General features: G+C 37.4%; 2 protein-coding genes across 2 annotated transcripts in view; one reads left to right on the top strand and one right to left on the bottom strand.

Moving 5' to 3' along the window:
• LOC311304120 (NACHT, LRR and PYD domains-containing protein 3-like) overlaps window positions 1-9489 on the bottom strand; it is a gene marked incomplete at its 5' end in the record, with an annotated part of 63858 nt that extends 54369 nt beyond the window's left edge. Inside the window, 2 exons of the mRNA XM_084430979.1 lie at window positions 8727-8831; window positions 9443-9489. Of these exons, the coding sequence (XP_084287105.1) occupies window positions 8727-8831; window positions 9443-9489 (152 nt within the window). The remainder of the gene's footprint in view (window positions 1-8726; window positions 8832-9442) is intronic.
• The window catches only part of LOC311303616 (uncharacterized protein), a 291878-nt gene that overhangs the window by 85093 nt on the left and 190522 nt on the right, over window positions 1-16263 (top strand). The window lies entirely within an intron of this gene.

The raw sequence follows: 16263 nt of genomic DNA on the forward strand, positions 1-16263 counted from the left end.
ACGTGAGGCGGATCTCACAGGTAGATGCGAAGACTTGCAAAATAGACTTTGCCGGAATAATCTAAGAATATATCAAGTTCCAGAGGGCTGCGAAGGAGAAAACACGACGGAATTTGTTAAAGGTCTGCTCACCACAGTTCACTAACCCAGATTTCCTCCCTTCTATATGGGATAGTGCCTTTAGTGGGGAAGAGAATGGTTTAAAGATAATTAATAAAAATTTTGATGGAGAAACCATAAGATATTTTTCTCAATTATATGACAAGTTTACACTGAGATTGAATGATCTCTTTAGATATTTACAATTACGACTCTATATTACAATTCATAAACATTGGGACATAATTAAAAGATCTCCAACATGTTGAAAAATATTTTATCAATATTATTGAACATGATCTACCTACTAAAAACCATATAGCACATATTTATGGGAAGTTAATGCAGGACCGATCTGATGACACGTTTCATATCAAAAGAAACTGGGAAATAGAGTTAAATACTGTAATAGAGGATGAGATGTGGATAAATATATGTGCTGGCTGTCATAAGGGTATCAGCAGTCAAATGTGGAAGGAATTTGATTGGAAAATGAAAATGAGATTCTTTAGAGTTCCACTGGTGGTTGCCAAATTTGACAGTACTTCGCCATTATCATAATGCTGGAGAGGTTGTGGGATGGTGGGGGACTATGTGCATGTATTCTGGGAATGTCCCAAAATACAAGTGTATTGGCAGGGAGTTTTTGCTTGATGGTTTCCCCTCAGATCAGTTCAGTAAATCCCACTCATTTGTATTGCATATATTGTTAATGGCAGCTAAGTGATGATAATCACTGTGAACTGGATGAAGGTGCGTGAACCCACTGTGACAGAATGGACACATAGACTGAAACAGATTTACATGTTTGAGAGGATGACAGCAGACTTGCAGTTGAAATCGGACATTTTTCGACAGAAGTGGGCACTAATTGAAAATGTGCTTGAAATAAATAGATTCAATATATGAAGAGTTCGGTTGCAAAATGCGTTAAACGCCATTTTTTTACATTTGGATTTTATTATTGGAAATCACTGTTCAGATGTACCTTAATCTATGTGTGAATTGCTGCCATTAATAAGATTTAAAAATGTACATTTTAAGCCTACTACAAAATGAATTTTTTCACAAAACGCGATATCCGCCAGCCCAATTTCTTTACAAAGTGCGATATAACGGTTAGGCTATAGAACGTTCAGGGTGTCACGCGAGGAGAGAGTCACCGCCGGTGAAGTGCTCCGAGTTTGCTTAGTGATTTAACGATAATATCAAAACAAAAAACATATATTTTTAAAAAGAGGATTCAATAGGCTAACTAAAAAACGTTTACCATTTAATTGTTTATACTGTAGGCAAGCTGTCAGTCACGTATACACACACACACACACACACACACACACACACACACAAACAAAACATTGATTCACTAGCTTTTCTTAATGGTATTACAGTAGTAGAATATAGCCTAAGGTGGATATATAGCGTTTTGCAAAAAAAAAAAAAAAAGAAGTTGTTGTTGTGTATGTTCTGGCCAAAACTAACTCAGAATCTTATTATTATTAATCAATCTTTGTATATACTATTCCATATATTTATGATGTATTGTTTTTTTAACCAATTTAAGATGTTTGACAATGTTAAGATAAATATGTTGCATTTTGGCATGGTTTTTGACTTATTTAAGAACTATTTATGGACATAAAATTAAATAAAAAATATCCTGGATTTGAAGAATATTGTGTCCCTGGCCTTCACTGAGCTCAAGTAATAGTTTAATGTACAAAAAATTGTGAATGAACTTGACTGTTGATGTCTTAAATAATAATGTCAAATAACCAACATTTCTCCAAATGGATATTTCTCGTTTTGCAACGAAACTCTTCATATGTTAATGTTTGAACAATGCAGATAATGTACTGGTATGTGGTGTATTCTCTGAAGTGCTGTCAAGGATTTGTGTATTTAGAAACAAACTAATTTAGAGGTCTTTAGAATCGCGTGGAAAGACAGTATGTCACATTATAAAAAGGCCCTAAAAGCAGCCAGGGCTGAGCATCTCCGCAAACTAATAGAAAATAATCAAAATAATCCAAGGTTTTTATTTAACACCGTGGCTAGACTAACAAATAAACAGATGTCACCTGAGCAAAATATTCCGTTACAGTTTAGTAGTAATGATTTTATGAATTTCTTCACTGAGAAAATAGAAAGCATCAGAAACACAATTGTAAATGTACAATCTTTAATGATGTCTTATGATTCAGCCTCAATTATCACCCCTCAAGAACAACTACACCGCTTTACAACTATAGGACAGGAAGAGCTAAATAACCGTATCATTGCATCTAAACCAACAACATGTTTATTAGATCCAATACCCACTAAACTACTGAAAGAAGTGTTACCTGTAGTGGCAGAGCCTCTTCTCAATATTATTAACTCGTCTTTATCTTTAGGTCATGTTCCAAGAATATTCAAGTTGGCAGTTATAAAACCTCTTATTAAGAAACCACAATTAGATCATAATAATCTAGCAAATTACAGACCCATTTCAAATCTTCCATTTATGTCTAAAATACTAGAAAAAGTGGTGTCCGCTCAATTGTGCTCTTTCTTGCAAGAAAATGATATCTATGAAAAATTTCAGTCAGGATTCAGGCCGCACCATAGCACTGAAACTGCGCTCGTTAAAATCACAAATGATTTACTTTTAGCTTCTGACCAAGGCTGTATCTCAGGACTAGTTTTACTCGATCTTAGTGCTGCGTTCGACACTGTAGATCACACAATACTCTTAGATCGACTACAAAACTACACTGGTGTTCAGGGACAGGCATTAAACTGGTTTAGATCGTACTTATCAGACCGCTACCATTTTGTCTGTTTAAATGGGGAAAAATCAAAGATAACGTCAGTAAACTATGGAGTGCCGCAGGGATCTGTGTTAGGCCCTCTGCTATTCTCAATATATATGCTGCCACTTGGTAATATTATAAGAAAACATGGAATTAATTTCCACTGTTATGCTGATGACACTCAATTATATATTTCATCACGACCAGATGAAAACAATAAATTATCTAAATTGACAGAGTGTGTTAAAGATATAAAATACTGGATGACATGTAATTTTCTGCAATTAGGTATTACCTAAGGTATTACTTATTGGTAAAAAAAACTGCCCACAAAACCTCTTACAATACAACTTTAATTTAGAAGGGTGTCCTGTTACTTTATCCACTACAGTAAAAGACCTGGGTGTTATATTAGACCGCAACTTGTCTTTCGAAAATCATATTTCATATGTTACAAGAACAGCCTTTTTCCACCTTAGAAACATTGCTAAGCTACGTAACATGCTATCTGTTTCTGATGCAGAAAAGTTAGTTCATGCATTCATGACCTCGAGACTAGATTACTGTAATGCTTTATTAGCTGGTTGTCCTGCATCCTCAATAAACAAGCTACAGTTAGCCCAAAATGCAGCTGCTAGAGTTCTTACTAGGGCAAGAAAATATGATCATATAACACCAATTCTATCATCTCTACACTGGTTACCTATAAAGTTCCGTATCAATTACAAAGTATTACTACTGACCTATAAAGCCCTAAATGGTTTAGCTCCTGGGTATTTAACAGAACTTCTATCGCCCTACAATCCATCGGGCTCCTTAAGATCACTAAATTCGAGGCTTCTGGTCATTCCTAGGATATCTAAGTCCACTAAAGGAGGGAGGGCGTTTTCACATTTAGCTCCTAAACTCTGGAATGGCCTTCCTGATATTGTTCGAGGCTCAGACTCGCTGTCCCAGTTTAAAACTAGATTAAAAGACGCATCTCTTTAGCCAAGCATTCACATAATACTTACCTTTTATACTACAGTTGAATCAGATTGAATGCATTAATATTATGAACAGCAGCTACGCTAATTTTTTCCCATCTGCTTTTCTGTTGTTATCTCGGGACGCTAGTCCCGAGGTAAATACAGATCGTCAGCTCCAGTTTGTATCCAGCCTCCCATGGAAACTACAGATGCCCCAACACTCGTGAAGAGACGTCTCGAAGCCTGTGAAGAGACGACTCGACGCCTGTGAAGAGACGACTCGACGCTGGCGATATGTTTATGCCCTAAATTAATACATGATTAACTAACTGTATTTTTCTTTGTACATTTCTGAAATGCACTTTCTGTAAAGCTGCTTTGAAACAATATGTATTGTGAAAAGCGCTATACAAATAAATTTGAATTGAATTGAATTGAATATTTATTTTAACTATTTGTTGTTTTCTTTTTTGTTGTTTTTTTATTTTCTCTTTTTTTTATTGCTATGAATGTATGTATGTAAATTGAAAGTTCAATAAAACCCCAGTTAAAAAAAAAGAAAAAAGGAAGTGTTAAAATTGATACCACTCTCAGAGAGTCTGGCAGCGCGGAAACTTCTGCCAGGCTTTTCTGCATGGGTATTAAGTACAGTACAAATAGGATATAGAATCCAATTTATTAATCGTTCTCCGCGTTTCAACGGCGTGGTCTCCACTTCTGTGAGACCGGAACTGGCGCATGTACGGTCACAAGAGCTACAATCTCTGCTGAGCAAAGAGGCCATAGAACATGTTCCTCTTCCAGAGAGAGAGTCGGGCTGTTACAGAGATACTTCCTGGTTCCCAAGAAGGATGGGGGGGTTGCGTCCAATCTTCGATCTTCGAGGCTTAAACCGCACAGTCAAAGCGCTCAAGTTCAAGATGTTAACTGTAAAGACGATCGTGTCGCAAATTCAACATCACGTTTGGTTCGTCATAATCGATCTGAAGGACGTAGCCATGTTAGGTTATGTTAGCCATGTTAGGCTTGCGCTTCGACACTGAGATCAATCTACGCTCATCTTCTCTCTATGGGGCTGAGATGCAACACCAAGAAGGGCGTACTCTCTCCCGCCCTGAGGGTAACATGCTTGGGGTTAAATGGGACTCTGTCACCATCGGGGGCACAACTGTCTCCCGCTCGTGTCAAGACCAATTTTAAACACCCTAAGCAATATCTGGCTTGGTCAGGACATTACATAGGTCTCATGGCAGCTGCGTCCACAGCGATTCCTCTGGGCCTTTTGCACATGAGACCACTTCAGTTGTGGCTCAAAATGGGGGATTTCATCTATACAATCCCCAAGGGCAAATAAAGGCAAGAGCACTCGCTGAGTGCTTCGTGTCCTTTCTAAAAATCCATGTTTATGGGAAGTCACGCGCTGAACGCTTTGTTCACTTTCTAAAATCCATGTTTATGGTAAGGGTTACGCGCTGCGGCTTCGTTCCCTTTCTACGTGGTTCAGACCCCGGTTCCTTGCTTTGGGTCCCACTTTAGGTGCGTCTTGCTGTCGCAGAATGCTAACGGCAGACGCCTCCCTGATGGGCTGGGGAGCGGTCTTAAGTGGTCGTCCAGCTCAAGGGGAATGGGAGGGTCATCAGCTCAATTGGCACATCAACTGCCTCGAGCTGATGACTGTATTTCTGGCCCTGAAATACTTTCTCCCTCAGTTGCGAAACTGTCATGTCCTATTGCGGCACAGCGGCAGTCTCTTACATAAATCACCAGGGAGGTCTGCGCTCACGCAATCTGAACAGAATAGCGAGGCAGATCTTTCTCTGGGCCCAGGAAAAGTTCCTGTCACTCAGGGCAGTGTACATCTCAGGGCACCTGAATGTGGGAGCGGATTTACTGTCCAGACAGAAACTACCGATGGGGGAATGGAAACTCCACCCAGAAGTAGTCAAACAGATTTGGACCAGATTTTACGAAGCGGAGGTGGACCTCTTCGCCTCTTATCAGACAGCGCATTTTCCCCTCTACTTCTCTCTGAGTCACCCTGGATGCGATGGCGCACACATGGCCCAGAATGTGCCTGTATGCGTTTCCTCCAGTTTATCTGCTCCCAGGAGTTCTAGCCAGAGTTCGCCAACAAGGGTCTTGTCTCCAACTGATAGTGCCGCGTTGGACGAACAGAGTTTGGTTCTCCGAGATAATATCTCTCCTCAACAGCTCGCCATGTGTGATTCCGGAGAGGAGGAACCTTCTGTCTCAGGCGGAGGGCACGGTATTCCATCCCAGGCCCGGCCTCTGGGCGGAACGAGATGCTGCGCTGCATTGCCGTGCTGATGATGTCCCAGGACTGCTCTTCAGACAAAATATCCTGACGATGCACCTGTGCCTCATCTATTTATAGCCTCGCGTCGCGGGTGCACGCCGATGACGTCACCGACCGAGGCTATATTACCTCTGGGTCAATTCTATTGACATGTTTACACACTATATTCACAGCTGGTCACGTTTAAAGACGTTCCCAATGCGCTGAGCAGCGCAGCATCTCGTTCCGCTTTTTCAGGGAACAGGGTTACAGTCAATAACCCGGAACGATTTCACTGTTATCTAGTATAGGATCTATTTAAGTATAAACATAGTGAATTCTGCATTGGCAATAGGTATTTTAACCCTCTGGGGACCAAAAACGCGCCCGCGCGTTTTGCTCGTTTTTTTTTTTAGCAATGAAAAATAAACACAAAATGCTCTGTTAATTTTGATCTTTCATTTTCGTGTAATACATCAATCGATCCTGTTCAGTTTCTATTTCTTTTCTGTATACTCACAATAAAAATAAAGTGTTTTGCTTTTTGACAAATAAAGAAAAACTAACATGATGCTATTTCTGCCTTCTCTCTGTCAGTAAACTCCCATTTGAAACGCGTTCGAAAATGATCTATAACTCCGCGAAAATTCAGTCAAACAGGCAAACAGACCCACGGGCATAAAGCTTGAGATCGCAGCTTTTAAATGAAGTAATTTATCTAAAAAACAAATATTATCAGCTTCTGTAATCTGTATAAAAAGAGAGCGACTCCAGTCGAGCTCATTACGAGCCATTCAAAAGTAATTTGACCACGCCCCGGAGAGCGCGTGCTATTCAAACGCAAATTCTGAGAACCATTTCAGTCTGTGAAACGCCCCCACATCAGCTGTAAACAAAGAGGCATAATATAGCCTACCTTATGGAGAAAATTTTCCGTGCTGATATGAGGAGCAATATGAGGAGCAGATCCCGCTGAGGAGTGAGGTAGGCTAAGTTATCCTTTCTCAAGTGTTAATGTGGAATAACGTTATGGAATAACGTTAGTGTAGGCCTATGTAAACAAAAAGATGAATCGCGTTTCTATAATATGAATCGCGTTTCTGTGAGATGAATGAAGGGTACATATTTGTAAAGACTGTTTAGCCTAAATATGAATCGCGTTTCTGTGAGATGAATGAAGGGTACATATTTGTAAAGACTGTTTAGCCTAAATATGAATCGCGTTTCTGTGAGATGAATGAAGGGTACATATTTGTAAAGACTGTTTAGCCTAAATATGAATCGCGCGTCTGTGTGTGAAAGAATAAACTGCTTTGCTAGAGCCTACTGAGATGAGTAAAAATCGACTGAAATATGTTGAAATAAAATGTATTTGTATAAGCAACGTATTAAACTGCAAATTAACATTTATAGGCTATGCCCTAATATTTCATAAAAACAACGTTACAGTCAGGCGAAGTATGAAAGACAACATTTCGTTGACTAGATTTGGGTACAGTTTTTACTGTAGAATATACTGTCACATCAAATAAGCTTTTCTGCTCATATAAAATACTATTTTGTCAAAAATAAAGTCATAGACTAAGATGTTCCAATGTTGGCTATATTCAAACTAATGAATACATATGATAAAATGTAGGCCTATAATCTTTTTTTTTTTTTTTACAAAGAAAGAGTACTTTTTTGCAGAAATATTGCTGAAATTGTAATTATTGTTGTAATTGTAACCTTTTTAATAAAATAGCAAAACATATTTACAAGATAGATGTAAGCAAAATCTTAAATGGTCAATATAAGTCTTCTTCAAAATATATATTTTGTCCTTGCATTGTGGCTCAGTCAGTGTCACACCTGAATGAATGGCTAATTATGCAGAGTCATTATGCAGAGTGGGTGGGACTAAGGTGTAAACTACTCCTCCCCCTCGCATATTGGCTTTCCAAGCAAAACCTGTTTTACACCATTTAAATCAATGTATTTTTTTTTGTGAACGATAAAGCAAGACTATTTTCACATAATTTTGAAGCTAGAACTCGAAGAGAAAACATCCATTAGTCAAAAGTCTTGTGGGCACATATTTTGTATGAGTTTTGTGGTCTTATTTCAGCAACTTTCATTTTTATTTTTTTAAATAACCACGCATAAACATTATTCTCTTAAAAATACAAACATCTACATACATGTTGCTCGCATATTATGGTAGGCCTGTTTGTGCTATATAGAGTGAATTTACACCTTTGCCATTAACATGTTTATAAATAACTGAAAAAAGCACAAATGTCAGAGCATGTCAGAACATCTCAAGGACCCCAAAAACAGCTTGGTCCCCAGAGGGTTAATATGTTGAGCAGTAGTTATGTAAGCAGACTCAAATTAATGCATATTACAAAATAAATTATTATAATTCAAATAAAAATGTCAATCTTTTTGCTGATGCTCCCTTTGGGTTTTTATAGCACTGCTGTTTGTAAATTGGAAATATGTTTGAACAAATTTTTATGATACATATTTGCTGAAATATTCACTAACAGTCTATGTGTGACTAACAATAAGAAACACATGAAATACCTTTTGTTAGTTGATGGTTTTCTCTCACTGAAGTTTGGTCCTTCATCTTTTGAGCAGTCACTCTTCACAGACACAGAGCTGGACACATGTGAGCCTGATCTTACACTAATGACACAAAGAAGAGAAAGATAAAACACTTTACTACATGAAATACTTAAGTCTCATTTGAAAGGGTTTAATGTAGGGCTGCTTGAGTACGGCAAAAATTCACATATAATCAGATAGCCATCATATGTGCCGTTTAATGCGTTTGCAATGTGCTGTCATGGTAGAAGTTCTGTACGTTAGTTAGTTAGTTAGTTAGTTAGTAACTGTGACATTGTCTATAAATCCCTGTTTGACATGTATATTTGACTTGTTCTAACTGAAATTTCCACATTATTTACATTTACTATCCATTAAATGTGCACCTTTAAACCATAATGCAGTACACTTTAATCTGGGTTGTTACAGGAGAACTTTACATGTATGGTACATTAAACATATTTAACAGAGCTAAATGTTCCTGTAAATTAAATATGAAACCAGTTTCAAGCCATTTTAACCTGCGACAATCTAAAAACATTTCTTGGAAGTTCTAAATTGTTTTGCACAGCATTTGACATGGCAGTGGTGAGAGCAAACACTCCTTGTTGATCAGACTATGTTCTGTACAGGACAATCCTGAAACTCCAGTAGTGTTTAAACTGATTCTGTGAAAACAGTCTCAGTCTTACCTCTGTTTCTTCTTAAAGAGAGAGAACTTTCCTCGCTCCTCTGACATTACTGCAGATAAACTGTCACTGGAAACAGCTCAGCACTGGTGTCTTTGTGTTGGTGAAGACACTCAGATGCTCAGCATGACCTGGACATGACAATGAGGCACTGAGATTAATATCATGATAGTTCAGAGGGATAAACACATAATGATGAAAATGTAGAACTAAAGACAAATGTTAAGCCAACAAATGACACACACACCTCATGCACTGCACTTTATCAGTCACACTGGACTCTGACTCACCATTATTCTGAAGGTTGGGTTTCGTTTGGGTTTTTTCCGACACTGGTGCCAAATCTATACTTTTAAAACGGTACCGGTAAACGGTAAAAAAAGCCTCAAAACGATGGTGAATGAAATTTAGTAAACAGGTTTTATATTTATTTTTTTATAAATTCTTAAAATTGAAAAATATATTAACATTTTAAAGTAGCCTATATTTAATTATATACATATACATATAAGTATAATACATATAAATATAAGTAGCCAAAAAAAAAAAAACATTCACAATAAAGCCACCTAACCCAACTACAATAATTTAGCAAACAGGTATAGGCCTAAGTTTTAACTTATGTTATAACTTTAAATAATCATTATCACACTAACTCATGTGAAATCCACTCATATTCCCCCAGATAACAGTAATGGTGTAAGTATTAAAGCTTACTTGCAGTAGTTCAGACGCTCTTGTCCTACAGGAACAGAATCCAGAAGTCTTTAAACACTTTCAGTCTGAGATCTGTAAAGACTCACCTGTGCAATACTTTATGACTGATGTGTGTCATGTGGTACGATTCAATCATTAGTAGAAATCAGTCCAGAGAGTCGGTAGTAAAAGAGATTCTGCGTCATTATCTGCTTTTTTTCATCTAAAGACTTTTAATGTTTAACAGCGTTCTGAAACATTATATAAACGAGGTTACACCTGTGTTGTTGTTCTTCTAAGGTTTACTGATGTTTGTCAAACCGGCTTTGGTGCTTTAGCGCCTCCAGCTGGACAGAGTTTGGAGCGACACTCATCGGCTGCCATAGACTGGTGGATTATATTATATGTTAAAGATACCCTTAAATGTAATAAGATTGAATGGTCTGATGACACTAACCTTGAGTGTGTGGGAGTAGACATTATACTTTCTACAGAAATGACATTCACAGTCATATGTATGTATCGTAAACCATCAGCTAAAATAGATTTTTATAGCAATCTTAAAACCCTTATTAATCTTACGAATGTGAAAAAGGAGTTAATTTTAATTGGTGATTTTAATATTAACTGGGACAATAAGAAAGAAAGAAAAAACCTTAAACAGATAACTGATTATTTTAATTTGGAACAATTAATTAAAACGCCAACCCGAGTAACTAACCGTTCCAAAACAAGAATAGACCTAATCTTTACAAACAAACCTGAAAGAATTACTAAAACCTACAACCTTTAAACTGGTCTGTCTCTTGTTTTCACGAAAATTGATCAAAACACGATCTCGTAACTCCAATTTTTCAAATAATTCTTTGTATCATGACATAATCCCCAAAAGTCAACATTCAAATCTGGAAATAGCCCTAAATGAGCAGGATTGGGCTGCTTTTGTCTCATGTGAAGATGTTATAGACAATAGTGTCACTTTCCACAGTAAGGTTAAAATGGTTATGGCATCATTTATTAAAAAGGTGAGGCATAGAAGAACAAATGACAATGACACACCATGGCTTCATAATGATTGCAGGTTGCAAATGAAGATAAGAGATCAATTACTTAAAAGGGCGATTAAAACTGGCCTTACCTCAGACAGACAACTATTTACATCAGCTAGAAATAAAGTTATACAAATAATGCGGAAGGCCAAAGCAAATTTTTTTATGACTATTATTGACAGTGGAAAAGGGAATGGTAAAAAAATCTGCCAAAGCATTAACAAACTAACTGGTCAACAGAATAACCAAGATAAATTAACTGAACTTAAAATGAATAATGTATTGGTGAAAGATCCACTCATCCTAGCATCTGAGTTAAACTCGTTTTTTAAAAATTCTGTTCAAGAAATATCTCAATTATTCACCCCATCTGAAAGTGTTTCTTCCCCTGTTAACTACACACAGCCTATATTTATGATAGAAGAAATGACAGAACCAGATGTGGTCTCCATCATTGATGAATTAAATACTTCTAAAGCTAAGGATGAGTTTGGATTGGACACAAATTTCATTAAATTGCACAAAGAGTCTTTAGTATGCCCTATTACACATGTGATTAATCTATCAATTAAACAGTCTGTTGTTCCACCAGATTGGAAGATGGCCACAATTACACCAATTTTTAAAGCAGGGAGCAGATTAGACATCAATAATTATAGACCAATCAGTATTTTGCCTGTTATATCTAAAATTATTGAAAAATGGATAGCAAAACAATTAATAAAGCATTTAAATATATGTGGCTTTCCTCTGCATCCCATGCAATTTGGCTTTCGTGCCCATCACTGAAACAGCTGTTGATGTCTTTATTGAAAAGGTCAAACATTCGTTAGACACTCATTCTGTTGTTTTCCTGGATTTGAAAAGGGCATTTAATATCGTCAATCATCAAATGCTCTTGTCTAGACTGACAAACTTCAATTTTTCCGAACAAGCCATCAGCTGGATGAACTCGTACTTAACCAACAGAATGCACTGTGTCTCTGTTGACAATATTAAAGCAGAACTTGGTAACTTTTTTTAACTTAATAAAACTGTCTAGAAATCATTTGGATGGTTAAACAACCTGTTCTGGTGATATTGGTGACTTTCCCCGCTCCCCCCAGCGTTCCCAGGCGGAAAACCAACCTTGCAACTTGGGGACTACCATCCCGGCAAGATAGAAATTGGAAGTCTCGTGAGAAGCGAGAACGAGCGCGAAACACGAATTGCTTTACGGCAATTCGACATAAACACACACGCATGTATGATGTATTACCAGATTACCCACCTCGGTAGACATAGCTCCACACGATACAGTTGGTATATATGTACTGTCAATCAAGGGGTCAGAGATCTGGAACAAGCTACCGGTTGTTGTGAGAGAATGTCCGACCTACCCCAGTTTTAAGAACCAACTCAAACAATGGCTCAAGACACATCAGAATTGTGCCCACTAACGGTATTTGTTGTAATTTATGTATATGGGTATGTTCACTGTGGTACTGTTTATGTATGTATACCAAACAAGCACTTTTTGTATATGTGCATATGTAAGTGTGCCCTGTCTGCTAACTGTGGTATCTCTAATAGTATGCTGTTGAATATTGTGGCGTCTTTTAAATTGTATTGTCTCATATTTAATTTCAATGTTTAGTCTTGTTATTTGATACTGTGATGACCTGACGGGGGACTGCAGATGTGAAATAGCCTTGAGGCTAACTCTGGCATATTTACATTATTGAAAAGCAAAGATGTTCATTAATATGCATTGTCCCTTTTAAATAAATAAATACAAATAAAAAGGGTGTACATATAATAAAACATAAAATACAACATAAATATTAAACTACCAAAAAATAATTAATAAAAAATTACAATAAAAGAAAGGACTTGTTCACAAAATCTTAAATGTATTAAAGAAACTTTTTTAACAGCTATTTTGTTTGTACTCGCCATAATAGTAACAATATAATTTTCTAATTCTTTCAGTCCCACAGAAAAAAGAGGTTTCTGATTGTTGAATTTACAAAGGTGAATATGAAACTTAACAAGTAATCACAAGATTAATAATATATGCCTAATTTTCTAGACTTTTTCCATAGTTGAACATTGTTTTCGTTCATATAGCAAAAGAAAATTGCACAACAATTAAAGTAGAAAAGTCTAAATAATCAAGCCCACCATTTATATATTAATTAACCATTACAGATTTTATAATATAATGCACACAGGTTTTCCACACAAAAATAAATAAATAAAATCAGCAGTCACAGATACAGAAGGATGCAACTCAACACAGGTAAGTAACGAACACTGGTCTTTTATGGTCCGGAACCGGAAGCAAGAGCAGGAATGGATGTCGAGAGCAACAGCCGGCAGAGGGTTTGTGCTGGACTGAACTTGATGAACTGGGATGTTTGTGTCTTGCAGATGTTGGACAGTGATGTGACATGTGAACCGAGGTGTCGGAGCTCGTGTCCAGCATAAATTAGCCTGTCTGATGAAAAACACACCTAAAACCCTATAGAGAAAAATAATATCAGTTACATAAAACAATAAAATAACACATTAATGAGTTCAAAACATTTATTGTCATTAAAAATTCAGTCATAGAACTCAAACTGCAGAATATGATGAGACTGTTTCAAGCAGTAAAATAAAATCATTAGGTAGAGAACAATCACATCACTTCAAAACTTAGTGTCTGGGATTGATGTAGATCTGATGATCCCAAAAACTGAATATCAAGGGGTCGGGAATCTGACGGATCAGAAGGAATTTTTACAAGTCTGAACTCCTCCATCTTTTCCACAACCAATGAGTAAAAGTGATCATCAAAATATTTGACTTTAATATAATGCTGCATATCTCTCGTAACGGTTTTGACAAAGGTCCAAACTCACTCAACATACTAGGATAATGGATCATAAAGTGTTTTGGGATGAGATTTCGAGCAGGATAAAGTTCTTTGAACAATTTATGATGATCTATGATGAGCTGTTTCAGGAAAACTGCAAGACCTCTGGTTACAACAGGAGCAAATATAATGCTGCATATCTCTCGTAACAAAATGAACACTTTCAGGATTGACAACGTCCCCCAAAAGAAAAGGCCAGTTGTGTACGAGACGCCACATCTGTGATGCTGTTTGTTTGATTGCTGTCTCAGATTTCAGGTTAAGGATGACCACCCACTTGATACTCATAATCATAGCTGTCTATTCCTGCATTAACTGATCCAGGCACAGCAGTTTTTCTTCATAAATGTAGAGCTGAAGTTAAAGTTTCACTTCTAAAGCTGCAACACCCTCGAGCACATCATGATTATATCATTATCAACACCTACATTTACAGTTTCATGACAGAATTATGATATTCAGGCTCGAGTCTTCTTTGATTCCTGTAAAACTCACGTCATTCAGCACAACATGCTGCAGGTAATTGTGTCTTTCTCTTTTCAAGATCATCTTCATTAAACAGTTTGTGACGTTGTTTTATCAACAAGGCAAATATGTCAGAACTTATTTGCAGAAATGTGACGAGCCAGATCACCAGCAGTTAAAGGCAGAGTTTTCCATATACTGTGTGTGTTTCTCCTCTTATCTAAACATCAATGTCTCTATCAATAGAACTGAAAAGAAGACAAAGTTGAATGTTGGCCTTGAATTATATTCAGGGATTAAGTTTCTCAATGTAAAATACACCGCCCCCATTTTATGGATTTTTGTGTTTGACCCGAGAGGATTTACAGTCTCCAGATCATCAAAGTATATATGAATTTGTAGACCATGAGAGTGTTTTGTACAGTTTGTGGTTTGCAAAACGATCACCATTACAGTAGTCACACATCTTACCATCTGTACTTCTGTGAGACTGCAAATAGAGGCTCTGAAATTTCTCATTACTAAAGATAAATCTTAGGGTTTCAAGGATGGAAATATACTGAAATGTGTCCGCTGCAAGTGTTTGTTGCGCAATACCATCTTTAATGGTGTCTCTGTGACCTAAGAAGATCTCTGTTGGCTTAACAAGACAATACTCTGTTTCAAAGAGTTTAGCCGTTTTATATGGGTTATCTATATTGTCAAGGCACAGCCTCAAACTCATTCACTGATGGACAAAACCTCTCATTGTCATCTGGAACAGCCAAGCTTTTAAACAATGCACTGGTAGATGCTTGAAGACTGTCAATAGTCCAGTCCAAAAGTTCTTTAGTGCAAGTTACACTTCTTTGTACATCCCTCAGTGTTATATTAGAGCAAGAGTACATCTTTGCAGCAGATGTAGCTGGTGTTGTGTCAGTTGTCTAATGACTGTTGCTGATATTTGTGTCTAAAACGTTGTCTGATCTCTTTCTGAAAGATGGGTAGCCATTTTTAGTAAGCTATCCTCTGATGAATTCTTTCTTGCAAGATGCTTAGAATAGGAGTTGATGTTATGGTATGAACACTGGCAGCCATTTTGGCTGTAAAATATGGTGTAGTCCTGTCCATCAGATGGGGGATATATGTAAATGACAAGCTGATTTAGTCTAAAGCCTGAAGCTTGCTAATAAACTCCAAAACTTTAGATCTTCTTATAGTCTTAGACATCGGCAAGTTATATACATACTCCAGAAAGATAAAAACTGAAGCAAGCTGTGGAGGATATGAAAGGTTGTAGACCCAGCAGAACTTAAACAGCTTATCCAAGGCACAGGTTACGCTCTCATCTTCCAGTGGAGTTGCAACTTTGTCGTTTTTGGCAACAATGACAAACTGGCTGGCCTCACTGTTCAGGTTTCCAATGCAGACTAGTTGTGTCTGCTGGCTCCTTGTGGCGATGACACCACTGTCACATACACTCGAGATCCTGGTTCCTCACTATATTGAAATATAGATGAAGTAGTAGAGAAAATTTGAGTAGCATTGTTGAAGAGATGGCGACAGACAGCACACTACAATTACCGGATTTCCCTCTGAGAGTTTCTCATACAATCCGTGGTACAACGAGGGATAAGAAGAGGAAGAAGGGTAAACGAGGCGGCGTCAGACTACGCTTGAGGAAACAGCGGCTCACCCGGATACCCCTGCCCTCAGTTATTATGGGGAATGTTCAG

Source organism: Rutilus rutilus (genome assembly GCF_951802725.1).
Source record: "Rutilus rutilus genome assembly, chromosome: 14".
NCBI lineage: Eukaryota > Metazoa > Chordata > Actinopteri > Cypriniformes > Leuciscidae > Rutilus > Rutilus rutilus.